Genomic DNA, 15,598 nt, shown 5'->3' with positions numbered 1-15,598 from the left:
ATTTTGAAAGTGCTGTTTCGACCCCCACAGAGGAAAATAATAGTGTTTATTCACGTTCGTTCTTTCACACTCTGTGATTGTTTCATATTCCAGCTCATCAGTATTCTGCAAATTCATTATATTCACCCAACTTGATGTGAAAAAGAGCTCTATCAAATCAGGCGCTGCTACTGTTTCCCATTGATTTCAAATGTATAAATAAAACAAAAACACTTTGCGAGAGAGTGAATGGCAGTGGCGCTCGCTGCATATTAAAATGCACAAACCTTATCTCCTTTCTCACCCGGGAGTCCGCCGTCTCCCTGTACAAAAAAAAGAAAGAAGAAAAAACACAGATTAGGTGAAACAATTTATTGGTGTCTGTAAATTTAGTTCACTGTTTTACATGTAGAGAAAACTCAAGATGAAGAAGATGGACTACCTGAGGATAAGTAAAAATGGGAAAAGAAATGAATAAAAGAAAATCACCTTTTCTCCTCGAAGACCTCTAATCCCTGATGGGCCCTGATTGTTGAAAAAACACAAAAACACATTATGTTTCCATGTAAAAATGACAACTGTACGTCTGCTTCTGCCACTAAGAAATTATTTCTGTTCTTGTTCAACAATAAATGACCGGAAATTAAGTGAAGACACAACTTTGTAAGCCCTTAGAGCCTGTGGCTATTGTGATTTCCTTCTTCCCTAAAAGTTGCAGCACTGAGAAAGTAAAAGACACAGTGAATGATATGTTTACAGTCCAGAAAACATTTTGTGTCCTTGTGAGAAAGGCTCTTCATCTGTATAATCATTAAACAAATGCTTCTTTGCTTCCATTATGGCTCCAAACAAGACTGTTTTATGCTTTCAAAAACGAGAACGAGAGTGCTGAAAGCATTTCAGAAAACACCCGGGTGGTCTGCATAATGCTCCTGAGTGCTACATGAAAACAGAAACATCTGATATTTACCGCTGGTCCTCTGTCCCCATCCAAGCCAGCTCGGCCCTCCTCCCCCTGAGACACAAAAGGCAAACACGCCAGAGTTAGTTTTCCATCATCCAAATGTAAATTTACTCTTCAGTGCAAACACACTGTTGCAGTCCCATAACTGGCTTCTTACTCTGGGTCCTGAATCTCCTCTCTCTCCTCTGGGACCGGGAACTCCAACACCGACTTCCCCCTGGAACCAGAAAACACACATTTATACCTTTAATAACCTCGATTGGCATTCCTGTAGTAAGACAGAGGTAGTGGGCTTGTGAGCTGGAAATAAATTACCTTGTCACCTTTGACTCCATTAGTACCAGCAGAGCCCTAGAAATAATCAAAAAATATATATATTTATCTATTTATATAAATAAATAAATATAATTGTATTACACTTAGAATTGAATTGGATACATTGTAACTACTTCTACATCTGGCAATATGGTTAAATTGCGATGACTTTGTTAGATTTGTAAAAATTTAATTTGGACTGAATAAGAATCTGTGTGGTTCTATATGAATTGGCCCCATTTGTCTTGTTAAATTTTTCAAGGATAGATTTGTTCAGTCGGTGCTATATAATGAACTGAAATGAATTGCGCTAAATAGAAAATATATATTCACCTTATCAATTTAACGGAAGAGATTTTAGAAAAACTCATCTGCACAGAGTGCTGTCCACACAATTACAATGAAAACTATCAGAACAAGTAAAAAGACAGTAAGTCTACAATAAATCTCAGGAGATAATAAATCAAAGAACAAAACAAAAACAACAACACTATTAAAGTGATACCACAAATCAAACGTCAGTGTATCAGGCTCAGCCAGAGCAGGAACCTGAAATACAAGCGTTTCCAGAGGTGTTATAAATAGTTCAGTCATATTGGCAGATCTCGCATGAGGCGGGAGACTATTCCAGAGCTTAGGGGCTGCGACTAAAAAAGCCTTGTCAAATCTATTACATAACTGGCAAGTAGGAATTTGTAGAAAATAATTGGTTTTGATGGTCCTATGGGTCTGGTATGTGCATGAGTGATAAAAGTTCTCTAAAGTAATGCGGTGCTATGAATTCTTAAATAATCTGGGAACCATAGCAGGAAGCTAAAACCAGGATTCTGTTGTACCACAGTAGATCTGTTAAGAAGGCCAGATTTTTAAAAGCTTGAAGACAACAAAGTAAAACCAAAGTTATTTGGTGAAAGGAGATGCTAGAAGGTCAATCGTACTCTCATCACCTTAAAAGACTGTTGAATTTCCAAATACAAGAAGTTATATGATGCATTGAAGTTATTCTTCATCTAAGATAATGTATGTATTTTTAGTCATAAAGACTAAACTGAAGTAGGACTGGGCCTTCGTCACAGGGAAACATGTAGTTATAATAATGCTGCTGTAATTGCAATTGATCCACTTTTCGATTTGCTGCCCAACACTAAGCAGATTTATTTGCTTGAATAGAAAAAAAATATAATTTAATGACCAGCAAAACAATGAAAGGAATGTTGTATTCCTAAGAGTTAACAGATGCAATAAAAATATGTTGGGGCCTAAAATAAAGTCTTGGAGCATTCCAAAGAGGAACAACGACACTGAGGACTAGAGCATGTAAAAAAAAAAATCAACAAAAAATTTGTTTTACCTCAGTTTTAAAGCTGCAGTACATAACTTTTAGAAAAATATATTTTTTACAATTTTGTTCAACCTGTCACTATGTCCTGACAATATGAGACAGATAATTTGTGGGGGAAAAAAATCAGGCTCCTCTGCAACCTCTCTGTGGACCTACTGCCATTTGCAGAAATACAGGTCAGAAACAACCAATCAGAGCCAGGAGGAGGGTCTTATCGCTGTCAATCACACTCATGTATCCTACAATAAGATTGGCAGATGCAGGCAAAACAGATTCCCACTTCCTGGTTTAAAACTTTCAGACGCTTATCACAAAAGAGTTCTGCAACGTTAAAAATGAACTCACTGGCTGCCCTGCGGGCCCAGCAGGACCAGGAGGTCCAGGGTTTCCTGCACGGCCAGCAAATCCCTGGAGGCCCTGAAGATAGAAGCATGATTGTTCCAAACTTTTCCCAAAGCTTGGCACAGATAAACAAAATATAAAAAGAAAACAATGCTAATTGTCCACAAACCCTTTCTCCTGGGGGTCCAGGAGGCCCTAGTTGTCCATTTTCTCCTCTTACACCGGACAGTCCAGGATCTCCAGCCTTCCCTTGTGGGCCCGGTGGGCCAGCTGGACCAGGAAGCCCTGGATCGCCCTAAAATACGGTGATTGTTTTTTATGCTGTGGCAGATCTGATCAGTTACACTGACTCCGACTGGAGATAAAATCTTAGATCTTCCTCAGCCGTAACGCACCTTTAAACCCGGAGGCCCGACTCGACCGAGTGGACCTGGCTGTCCAAGACCTTTCTCTCCCTGCAACATAAATTTTTGTTGTTACTTTCACTGACAAAGTACAGTACTTTGAATTCAGATGAAATAATGAAAATGCATAATAAAAGATGAACCTTATCTCCTTTAGGTCCTGGCGATCCCGGTGTTCCCTGCAAAAACAAATAAGAACACGTTTTAGAGTTTTAAATAAAATATGACAGCAAGAAAAAAAGACAATAGTAATAAAATAGAGATTTAATAAAAGATGACACTTTGACCTTAAAGTTAAATTGTCCTTTCATTGTCTCTTATATGTAGTTAGTTCATTTTTCAAACTTTCTTTGTTCATTGCAGAATGGTTTTCTTCTTGCTATTCTTTCAAAAAGTCAAGATTTGTGGCGTGCATGACTCATACTTATCAACTGATTCTCCAAATAGTGCAAAGATAATTTCTCACTGGGCAATATTTATGAATAAATGTTCTTTTTGCATCTAGGAATAAATGAACCAAAATGTGATGTTTGTCATTTTCTTTGTACACTCTGATTTATTACAAAAACTGAAATGAAACTCAAAATTTAAATCATAAACAAGCAGTAAATGATGATTACTTACATCCTCTCCTTGCTCTCCTTGCTCACCAGCCACTCCCTTGCATGATGACAGGTAACACATTGTAAAAAGTGCTGTTATGAGAGAAAACACACTGCTCTGTTCTGCAACTATACTCACATTCTCTCCTTTGATGCCAGCAGGGCCTTTGTCTCCCTTGTTGCCCTAAAGCACAGAAGTTTACAAAAAGAGACACTTGAAGCTTGTTTTGTGTTTTTGACTGAGAGCGAGCTTGTTTGGTCATACTCACCTTCTCTCCAGGTAGGCCTCGCTCTCCAGTCGTACCGGGCAGCGTCACACCCGGAGGACCCTGCATCAGACAGAATCAGGTAAGTCAGCTGCAGTGAGCTACTGTTCTCATTTCTAATGAAAAAACCCCCACAGCTTATAACACAGTATTTGCACCTTTCATGCCGACATAAACAGTGACTCACCCTGTCTCCTTTAGGACCAGCAGGTCCAGCCACAGCCTGGAGGAGGGAGGGAAGAAAAATACAGAAAATGACTATGATTTCTATTTACAGCAGAAAAAAACACCTGCTATTGTTATAAGTAAATGCATAACTAAAAGCTCTGCCATTAAATGCCTCAACACTCATCAATATCCTCTCCAGCTCCTTGGTATTTTCAAGGATATCCAATAAACGCAATCTCAGCCTTGCTCAGAGTCAAAGGTGTTGGGAATTGACTTTTTTTTTGGTTACTTGTGTAAGTAAGTCACTGTTCTTACCAGTATTATATTCAATGGTTTTAAAAGAATCCTAATCTGTAAAGAGCAAATCTACCTACAAATAAGCCCAAAACTATTCATACCCCTGGCAGGTGTAGATTCAAATGAAAGAAACGTCTCAAAGATGATAAAGAAAACTGATGGCATGTTGCTTAATTGTCTTTGGCTACAATTTTTTTAAAGTTTGTAGACCACTTTCCCCCATCCTAATCTTTAGGATTATCTCAAATGTATTTTCTGGCCTTGGCTAGGCCACAGCAAACATTAATAAGACCAACATTTTATTATTAGCTTATTATTATCCAGAGAAACTTCTTCTAGCTTATAAATTATGGAGTACTTATAACATGAGCATCTTTATATTCAGGAATTAGAAAAACTTAGAATCCAGAGAAAGCTTAACTAGAGAAACTACTCATTATCTTAGATCAACATTATCAGAACAAAGATCCAGAGAAACCCCTACTAGTTTATAAATCACAAACTACTTATTCTTAAACATGGGGTTATACTTTTTATTTTCTTTTTTCTCCTTTTGCTCTTTTCTTTGGTTTGTTGTTTTGCTGTATTTCCTTCTAATTCATGAAAAGCACTTTTGATTTGCCTTCTTGCTGAAAATGTGCTAAATAAATAAAGTTACCTTACCTAAATACCTTCAGTAAGAAGGTACATGTTGATTAAATTACTATTGAACACTATATATATATTTCTGAGTGTGTGTGGGGATGTGGGGGCGTGCGTGTGTGCGTGTGTGTGTGTGTGTGTGTGTGTGCATCCAGTGTAGGTACTTGGAGTGTTTCCTCAACAAGGCTCTCAAGGTCTGGTACATCCTTGTTTTAAATATCTCATGCTCTTCTTGTCAGGAAAGCTCTCAGATAAGATGTTGGCTATCCATGCACAGCCACGTTGTGTTTCAGCGAGGGATGTTCTTCCAGAGCCACACTTTGGATATGGACACAATTCATACTTTAATAAAATGTTATTGATGCCAAAAGCTCTGGTTTGTTTTCTTGGTTTAAGATGAGGCAGATAAAATATGAGGACAATTTAAAAGTGTCTGAAAACTGCCAAAGATGTTAACAACAGACGTTTACATTTTATACAAAAAAAAGTATTTGTTTTGGTTAGAGTTAAGAGCTTTTCTTTGGGAAATAAATGTATATCAGTTTAGAAAGTTCCATTTCTTTGGACAAAGTTTTTATCTCATCTTATCAGTTAATTGCATGTTTCTTACGAGTATATCTGAGGGATGATCGTAGCAGCAAGTAGATGTGGAGCAGATGCTGCCTGGTCATTTATCAAACTGCTGAACTCACTGACAGCATCACCATGGCTCTGTCCAAGGTGCTGAACCTGAGGTTGTTAACGATGGGGGAGCTTGTCGAGACACATGTCACCACAACTCATGTCAATATTATGAACAGCAGGGCATCTGTTGAATAGTGGGGCTGCTCACAAAACAGAAAACTTGCAGGAGTGAGTGTGAGTGTGTGTGTTTTCTGGAAACATTTTAAAGCAGCTAAAATAAGAACCAGCATCTCCAGATAAGATTAGGTTATATGACCACATTCCTTTCTATTCTATTCTACAGATTTATTTATTTATCATCAAAACACATAAAACTAGGATTTTTTAAAAAAGAAACCAAATATCTTTTACTCTATCAACTATTATACTCTATCAACTATTGTGAGCCAGATTTAAATAAAGATGTACATAAAAAAGAAAATTACAAAAAATACATTCAGGACAAAAACAATTATCATATACGTTAAAATATGAAAAGCAATACATGTTTCCAGCTTATTCCGCGCAGCTTTGTTTTGCACTGATTTAAACACTGCGTTCAATGCTGCTATGATGTTTCGAACATTTCCAACAACTTAATGAAGCTGTAACCCAAACTGTGTATGAATAAAATATGTGCTCTAGAGCTGAAATGTTAGCTTGGAGTTTCATCTTGCAGTTGTGATGAACTTACATCCAATCTTAAATTCCTACATTTTTACTGGGCGCTGTGTGCCTCTGGAAACACTGCAGTCATGTGTTTGCATCCAGTAGATGCAGGCGCTTCTGTATGTATGTTACAAAATCTGGCAGCAAACCAGACAGACATGTTCTGTGTTATAAAATGCAACGCTCCAGGCCAAAATGTTTGACTTTTGTTTCAAACAAAGAGTGTCGGTATTGGAGGACGTGTTGAAAGATGTCACAGAAGGCTGCAGTTTAATTGATGGTTATAGGACGCCATAGAGAATATTGATGGCAATACCTACTGATGCCACTTACACCATTAAGGCCGGCAGAGATCACAGAAGAGAGCACACAGCTTATGATAATGTGATGAATAAACAATCCAAGTGACCTTCTCTGTCACTTTGAGACTCAACAAGGCAAATTTGTCTCAGTTAAGATCCTTACTGGCAGAACTGGCACGTTTGTCAAGTCAAAACCGGTCGTGTTTGCAAATGTCTGCAGTCATTACAGCAGAGACTGCAGGCAGGCGGAAACCTAAGAGTGTCAGCAGCAGGATGGTTCCTCTTTGGAACCATTAACAGTGACAAATTACACTTTTGGAGCTATGATGGCTTCATCATAGAACCATCCTGCTGTAACTGAGTACATTAAAGAGGCTGGCTATTTGTGTTGATGCAGAAAACACAGACCTTCAGGGCTTTGTGTTGCATTATAGATTATGTTGTTTTATTCAGCCAATGACATGGACTGTGTAGAGGAAATATTTTATGCGATTATGGCCAGGATTTGTACCAGAGTACCAGCATGTTGCTGTAATGATGCCTTAGGGAGTCACTTACATGATTTTCTGTTTGTACACTTCAACATAATGCCCAAATCAAATAATTATTTATTACAGTATAAAACTGTGTTTAATCTGTTCCTTTAGATGAAAACATGTTCCTGTTAGAGAACTGTGACACTGACAGCAGTCAGCTAACATAGTCTGCAGTGTAGCTTAACTAACTAATAAATATATAGTGCACATACATCGTGTGACATTGTGTCCTTTTACAAGCACAAATTGCAATGTATGCTATTGATATTAAACGTGATAAAGTATAACCATCAAGTGGAAGCAGAGTGAAACATGTATTTAATTAAGTAAAAATATTTTCAATTTGAAGTGGATTCATATTTAGTCCACTTAGTCATTACCTTGCAGAATCATTATTTTTGCTGAATAATAGTCTAAGCTTAGTCAGATTGGAGGTAGAGTGTCTAAAAACATCATGTCTCAAGTCTGACCACAGATTCTCTGTTGGATTTTCAGCTGGACTTTGACTGGGCCATCCAATAGAAAACAATACTTTGATCTATGATAGATCATTTTGGATCTGGAAGTATGTTTAGGGTCATTGACATTCCGGAAAGTGAATCTCTGGCCTAAGTTAAGTGTCTTGTAGTCTTTTAGCAGCATTTCTACAAGGATTGCCATATATTTAGATTTATCTTCCAATAATCTCCAACAAGCTTCAATTCTACGGTAAAGAAAAAGTTCACATTGATAGCCACACACTTGTACTATGGCAACACTACTATTTCATCACGATCTAAATGCTTCCATCAGGGTTAAAGTTGATTCATAGCTTGAAAGAGAAGATTGAGATTTCAGGCATTTACATCAATTTAAATATGCAGCAAAAATTTACACCAAAGTAGCACGTGCACTTGCACAGCAGGTTGGCTCTAGAGGAGCCATTTAACTTATAATCTGCATTGTGCCTCACTTGGGAAAGCGGTTAATCTAACAACCAAATTAAAACAAACTACAATATAAAAAGTAAAAAATAACAATCTGAGCACATATATGTTTGTTTTTGCTAAGATAGACCAAGACCAACTCAGGTTGAAACAAAGTGACAGAATAATTGTCATTTTCAGTGTCAGCCCAGTGAGAGGACTCTCACCTTCCCAGGAGGACCACTGTCTCCCTGCTCCCCCTTAAAGCCAGCCAGCCCTGGAGGTCCTGCAATACCCTGAGGAACAAAGTGTCCATATTAACACTGAGGAAGAGTCAACAAAAGCACACAAGGAACACAATGCTGCTGTTCGATGTGATCTCCTGGTAAATTTAGGCAGTTTCTGGTCTACATGTGTTGCCCTATTGAAAACCATGGACTACATGTGAGTCTAAATGTAAGGAAATTAAGCACATTTTGGTTTAACAGGTTCTGTTATACCATTGAATTAATCTGGGATTTAAATTTCAAAGTCTCAATGGCTGACTGCCTGGCTTAGAAAGACATGAAACTCCACATGCTAGATTAGAACTGGCCAATCCCGATCTTCAAGAGCCAGCACATGGTTTAGATGTGTCTGTTAGTCCAACAAAGCTGAATTACATTCTAAGTTCTTGCAGAACTTAATAGTACAGAAGAAGTCTGAACCATTCACTTGACTCGTGTGCTGAACCAGGAGAATATCTACAATATTCTCCTGTTTTAGATACGCTGTTTTAGTACACTCCTCCTAGGACACTCAGAGTGTCCTACACATGTTTTAGGAGGACACACTCGCCCTAAAACACGAGTGTGTTTTAGGATGAGTGTGTCCTAAAACACACTCGTTTTAGGACACACTCCTAAGTTAGCTAGGATAAGCTAACTTATCCTAGCTTATCAAATGTGGCATTTACCAAATCTTCTTATGCAGCTGAAAAACATGGCAGATGTGCAACAGTGATGGAAGAATAAACCACATATTACGTCTTTCTATCTTCACAATGACTTTGCATTGACTTCAATCATTTTTTTCATTAATTTCATTAATTAACCTAGACTTAACCATCACCAGTACATCCACACCCCTACAAATCACCAATATTCACAATAAATCACACCATGTCTCTAAACAGACACAAGAACATCACTTCTTCTTATTGGGCCTGGGCTGTGGGCCCCATAGTGAGCAGTGAATCCTCACAACATAGTATTTGTTGGAATATTAATATAAGCAAAAAAAACACACACACTCATATATAGTACCTGCTTTCCGGGTAACCCAGGAAACCCTTCTTTACCAGGAACCCCGTCTCTTCCAGGAACACCAGGCTTCCCCGCTTCACCCTGAGGAACAGGCCACATAATGGTGCATTTCATATTTGTTATAAACATGAAATGTGTTGTTACAAAACATCTCCACTCAATTCTACTTATTCTATGCACATATGTGCACCCAAACAGCATGTCTGAACAAACCAAATATGAAAGGAGAATGGTAGAACTAACATTGACCTAAAATCTTAAGGTTCTTTTCCATAAGCTTATTTTTAAGCTGCCAAAGAAACAAAAAGAAATGCTACTGAAGCTGCTATTTATCAATCAGGCCTTGTTACAGATGTTTTGGCATCGACTTTAATCACCTTCCTATTTTCACTACAAGAGAAAAATGCCTCAGGGGCAAAACATTTCTTCCATTTCCCATTTCCCCTCCATGCTCCACGGTGCAATCAGAACAGAATTAAATACTCACCACCTGCCCTGGCAGTCCTGGGGGGCCCTGCGGACCCTGTAGGGAGAAATAAACACATTGCTTTAAGGGAATATAATCTATGTTACACAGCAAGGAGTTTTCAATGAGGAAATATGAAGGTTGGTTTTCCCTGAAGGGAAGCTGGCATTTTTTAACAACACATACAACAGCTCCTGGTGGGCCTGGTGGTCCAGGCAGACCTGTGGTCCCTTGAGCACCGGGAGGACCCTACAGAGAGGAAGAATAAACTCAAACACTGCACATCTCTTTCACAACTTCAGTGTTTGGACTGCTGTGTTATTGAATCCGAGGATAAAGAAATATTTAGTATAAAAGACAGGCTCAGCTGTCTTACCTGGACACCGATGCCTGCCTCTCCTTGATTACCCTGTGGGAAGGAAATGTGTTTGGAGTTTCAGGACTTTATAAATGCAGGCAGAACAGACAAAGTGCTGAAAAATACTGTGAAGTTACCTTTACACCTGGTGGACCTGGGATGCCAGCAGGACCCATGGGTCCCTATTAGCAGAAGCAGGAAATTGAGCTTTAAACTGTGGCAAACGATCATCAATTAAAACACGTTTTACTGCATGTTTATACATACAGTTGGTCCCCTTATGCCAGGCTCTCCTTGGTTTCCCTGTGAGAAAATGTTTCATATTTAATGTTAAAACTTTGTTGACAAAACCATAAGACAGCAGTATCAGGTGCAGGTACACACACCACATGCTAAGGAACATTCTGACATTTAGGAAATTGTCTTGGCTATTTCGCTGAAAGTTAAAGAGGAAAATATATATATTTTTTTAGATAATTTATCTACTAAGAAAGCTCCAGAATGCCACTGAGTCTTATTAAACCTATTTTATCTTTTATAAAATTACTAAATGACACATTTCCAGATGTTCAGCTGCTAATAGTGCTGGAACTTTAAACACATTCCTCATGGAGTTCAAGGCCTTAATTTTACTACAACAGACTGATTTAAATATACATTATGAAAAGCACTTCCAGCTAAAATCACATGAAATATTCAAAGATAGTTAAAGGATCAAACTCTGGTCATGTTTGTGCTCAATAATAAGTCACCAAACAACACAGCACATATTACTGACATAATCAACTTTTCTACTAATTTCAAACACATATTGATGGGCTAAAAGAAAAAATCTTGAATTGATGCAAATCATTTATTTATTCTTTGTGCCCTTCCTGTCACTAAATCAACACAATGCATTTTGGTTAATTTGCAATCGTGACAATTGGAGCCAATAATAACCCAATGGCATCAGTCCAGATGTGGATACATTTATCCCTGGCAAATATGTGAGAAAAGCCTATTCATTTTTTATAAATAAATAGGCTTGGTGGAATAATATCATACTGTAAAAAAGAAATTCCATACTTAATTTTTAGTAGATTTATTTAGTGAGGAAAACCACAAGAAATCTGAGTTTTAAAAAAAACTGCTGATAAAATGACAGCAAATCGTGCTCTCGTTTGCTGTCTTGTCTGGAACAGGATACATGTTTTGTTTTTTTTAGAAAATATTTATATTTCTGAGGACCAGCTGACCATGAAAGAGGAGTCTGGTGATTCATTTGTGTTGATTTTGGTCATATGTACCTGAGAGACACAAAAGTGACTCATTTCTATCTTACTGACGTTGGCAACCAAACTTTTATTTATAATCTCCTGGTACTTCAAACAGGTCATGATTCAATGCACTGAAGTCTTCCACTGCATTTGAAGGAGCACCAGGCATCAAGCGTCATAGATGAGGCGCTTTTTTACATAACCAGAAAAAAGTGTTGTGACATCCTGAACATATTTTCTGAAACAGACTCTGTTTTTTCTAGCATCACTCCCAAACAACGAGATTGTCTATAGATTGTGTCTAATAGTGTTTATGGCAACTTGGAGACTCCAAAATGTTGCTCTTTATTAGAGTTCTCCAGCAGTGAATTTTGGCTAGTTTTTTCCAACTATCTTGCACTATAACATTTTATTTAGTGGCTAAATAAAATGTCTCTGTTTTTATGTTAAGTCTGTTCAGATTCTTGGCTCCTAAAACAAGCCATTTCTAAACAAATCCCCAACATTATCCTGACAGCAGCTCAAATAGAGATAAGATTTTACAGTAGCTCTGCTTATTATTTACATCTTGTCAATAGATCACAGTGACCTTTTCTTCTAACTTTCAGCAAAAGAGCAAAAAAGAGTTTGACCTTTTCCCAAAATGTGGAACTATTCTTAATACAACATTTATATATATTGAAATAAAACTGCACACACTACATTGTACACAGAAATGGACAATACTGAGTCTCCAACAAATAATGTCATACATTTACAGACATCAACATTTGACAAGGAGACACGAAGACACAAATAAAAACATGTACAAAACATATAAAAGACAAACAAGAGACACAATGACAAATCAGAACTGTGCAAGACAGACAGCAGGCACAGCTGCATGCACGAAACGCAACAATAAGTAAGTAAGTAATAAGTAACGTTTCAGAGCAACCCCACCTCGAGACAGACAGACACAGTCACCGACACACAGCACCGTACACAGGATCCTGATGGAAGCTCCACCTCGGGACCAGAGCCCACTTCCTTTCATCTTCATACTTTCTTTAAGTCTTAAAATGTTTTGAATCAAACTTCAAATATTACCTCCTGAGTTCAACACAAGTGCCTTTGGGGACATTTCATGAGGAACTAATCAAGGTCTGACTCTTATCCAGGCTGCCAGAATAAGGTTTAAAATTCATATGAATTAAGATTAAAGCAGCTCAGTTTGCCTAGGAGTTACTTTACAGTGCCGGCATCATGATGATAGGTTGTTCTTCCATTTGTTGCCGCTTTTCATGCTCCTTGCTGTTTAATCTATAGCCCTCAGGCATATCAGTGACTTTGGTCCATACCCACTTGTGTCTGATGTCACAGTGACACATCCCTCCCTCCCTCCCTCCTGCAGAGCTTAAAGCATGCCAGCCAGCAGCAGAAAACCTACCGGTCTGCCTAGAACTCCTGGGAACCCAGGAAAGCCCTGGAGAGGAGGAAAGACAAAGAAAAAAAAAAGGAAATGACAGGAGGGGTGTGGGGAGACAGTTTGGTGGAGGAAGGTGTTGAAAAAAGAAGACAGACAGAAAAGAAAATGAACAGAGACAGAAGAGATGGTTAGAGAGTTGGGTGTTAGGTGCACAGCTGCAACAAGATCAATGAAGCATCGGCGCAAGGGAGGGGAAAAACAGAGCTCCGTTTGATTTGAGCTTGCAGCCAACCCAGTAGTTTTAGTCTGCAGGTCAGATCTAAAAGCAGACTAGCTAATGGGTTACTCACTGGTTGGCCTCGAGGACCAGGAGGCCCCGTAGAGCCCTGCTCCAACATGTCAAGAAGGAAAATAAAAATTGAGAGGAAGTGCTTAATGTCTGCAGCTCTCCTCCATTTTATTCACATCCAAACAAGCAATAATGAAACAGTGAGTTTGACTTTTAGTTTTGAGCATAAAAAAAAACATCTTTAGAGTTAAAAAAAAAAGATGCATGGACATTATCTGGACTATATTTTCAAAAATGTGTGTGCTTTTGATTAAAATACCAAAAATAAATCTGTTGTAACATATGTTGACTTCTATAAACAAAAATAATACTTACCAGTTCACAGTTTGAATCCCCATGCTTATACAAGCTGCTACTTCATCAAGCTAATCGTGCTATAATTACAGAATTGTTAAATTCAGAACTCCACATTATGTCCTCCACTTACTGGTTTCCCCTCCTGTCCAGGTTCCCCTGGCACACCCTGGAATTACACACCACTTATTGATACAATTGTGAAAACAATACCTTATGTTCACAGAGTGTTTAAACATACACAGCAAATATGAATATATGTGTGAAATGAAAGATTATCCTCTTTTGTGAAATAAGTTAATCATTTTTCTGCCATTTTTAATATGAACAATCTCCACATTTTGTTAACATGCAATCAACCCCCTATTAGGGATAGAGATAAATGTGCCTCTTAAAATAAAGCTTAGATGTACCTGAAATAGACAAAAAGCATCTTATTCTTTTTTATGATAACATTTCTCAAATAGCTGATTTTTTATGTAGCAGTCTAAATGGCTTTTGATTAGTTCAAAGTGACAACAAATGTTACTTACAACTTCTTGTTTGCATACAACCTAATGGCATTTTATCACCAAGATGCATATAAAAGAACGTCAATATAAACAAGCACTTTTATGTCCACGCTTAAAATGTTTCAAGATAAAAGACAAATTATGATTTTGTTTATTAGAGGAAAAAAATACCCAACCAATTTAGTTCCTGTGAAAAAGCAATTGGCCCATCAACCTAATATTTGGTTGTGGCATAAATGGCAGCAACAACCACCATTAAATACTTCTGCTCACTGGAAATAGGTATTTTACATTTTTGTAGAGGCATTTGGACCCACTCTTCCTTGCAGAATCAATTTAATTCGGATATACTGGAGAGTTTCTAAGCCTGTTTGAGGTCATGCCACATAATCACAATTATGTTTATATTATATGGCTTCTTCATCAATGAGCTCGGTTCTCATCTGTTCTTGAATTTCTTAAGATTGCAGCATGATGTGTTGCTTTTGAGATATTTTTGGTTTACGTCATATTGTGAGACAGTTTATTCTTAAGTGATTTCCTAATTCTGCAATTTAGTAATCAGGTAACATTGTGGCAAATAAAACTGAAAGAACATGTGGCTAATCAGGAACTTTGTGATCTAACAAGCTGGTAATTGTTATTTCAAACAAGGCCAGGATGGTTTGAATGGATTTTAATATTAAGAAAAGAAATCATCATTTGAAAACATTTTATTTCATAAATATGTTATAAAAGAAGAAATATGGCTAATACTTTTTCAGGGAACTATACATGAAGCTTACTGAACATCAGTTAATAGTTTGGATAATTAATGAGCACATTTCCAAAATATTGCAATAACCACTTTGAAAAATGATCTAAATGAGGTTTGTTAGTTTTCAAATATGATGTTCTCTTTCTCTGTCCCAAATGTTGAAGTGGTCCACCCATCTCCAACTCTTATGAGCAGCATTAGCATTGCTAAAGCTCATGCTAGCTGAGCGTTAGCACTTTCCCAAGGCTAACTTAAAACATGAAAACATGATCATACTATCTTTACATCTACGTCTCAGTAGAACCAGACTTATTCATCATTTCACCCACACAGTATTTTTTTCATTATGCTTGTATACTGTAACCTAAACCAAGAGTTTTCTCACCATTGAACCTTCGCGTCCTTTATCTCCAGGATCTCCTCTGTCTCCTTTATCACCTCTAGGTCCCACAAAACCCTGTAATATATTTAACACACAATAATTCCACAAAACAG

General features: G+C 37.6%; 1 protein-coding gene across 2 annotated transcripts in view; it reads right to left on the bottom strand.

The window, feature by feature from the left end:
• The window catches only part of col7a1 (collagen, type VII, alpha 1), a 76,155-nt gene that overhangs the window by 16,802 nt on the left and 43,755 nt on the right, over nt 1-15,598 (bottom strand). The window contains exons 78-100 of one of the 2 annotated variants that reach the window (XM_032549162.1): nt 15,489-15,560; nt 13,968-14,003; nt 13,542-13,577; nt 10,792-10,827; nt 10,662-10,706; nt 10,543-10,575; nt 10,353-10,415; nt 10,188-10,223; nt 9,701-9,781; nt 8,624-8,692; nt 4,402-4,437; nt 4,218-4,277; nt 4,088-4,132; nt 3,971-4,006; nt 3,490-3,525; nt 3,338-3,397; nt 3,112-3,237; nt 2,946-3,017; nt 1,259-1,294; nt 1,101-1,160; nt 950-994; nt 469-504; nt 267-302 (exon numbers count right to left, since the gene is read on the bottom strand). In XM_032549162.1, coding sequence (XP_032405053.1) covers nt 267-302; nt 469-504; nt 950-994; nt 1,101-1,160; nt 1,259-1,294; nt 2,946-3,017; nt 3,112-3,237; nt 3,338-3,397; nt 3,490-3,525; nt 3,971-4,006; nt 4,088-4,132; nt 4,218-4,277; nt 4,402-4,437; nt 8,624-8,692; nt 9,701-9,781; nt 10,188-10,223; nt 10,353-10,415; nt 10,543-10,575; nt 10,662-10,706; nt 10,792-10,827; nt 13,542-13,577; nt 13,968-14,003; nt 15,489-15,560 — 1,191 coding nt within the window. Of the gene's footprint in view, nt 1-266; nt 303-468; nt 505-949; nt 995-1,100; nt 1,161-1,258; nt 1,295-2,945; nt 3,018-3,111; nt 3,238-3,337; nt 3,398-3,489; nt 3,526-3,970; nt 4,007-4,087; nt 4,133-4,217; nt 4,278-4,401; nt 4,438-8,623; nt 8,693-9,700; nt 9,782-10,187; nt 10,224-10,352; nt 10,416-10,542; nt 10,576-10,661; nt 10,707-10,791; nt 10,828-13,212; nt 13,249-13,541; nt 13,578-13,967; nt 14,004-15,488; nt 15,561-15,598 lie in introns of both variants that reach the window. The other variant, XM_032549163.1, reaches the window with a different exon arrangement.

Source organism: Xiphophorus hellerii, chromosome 20 (genome assembly GCF_003331165.1).
Source record: "Xiphophorus hellerii strain 12219 chromosome 20, Xiphophorus_hellerii-4.1, whole genome shotgun sequence".
Lineage (NCBI taxonomy): Eukaryota > Metazoa > Chordata > Actinopteri > Cyprinodontiformes > Poeciliidae > Xiphophorus > Xiphophorus hellerii.
The sequence above is the reverse complement of the archived record's forward strand: the minus strand, read 5'-3'. Positions and strand labels throughout refer to the sequence as shown.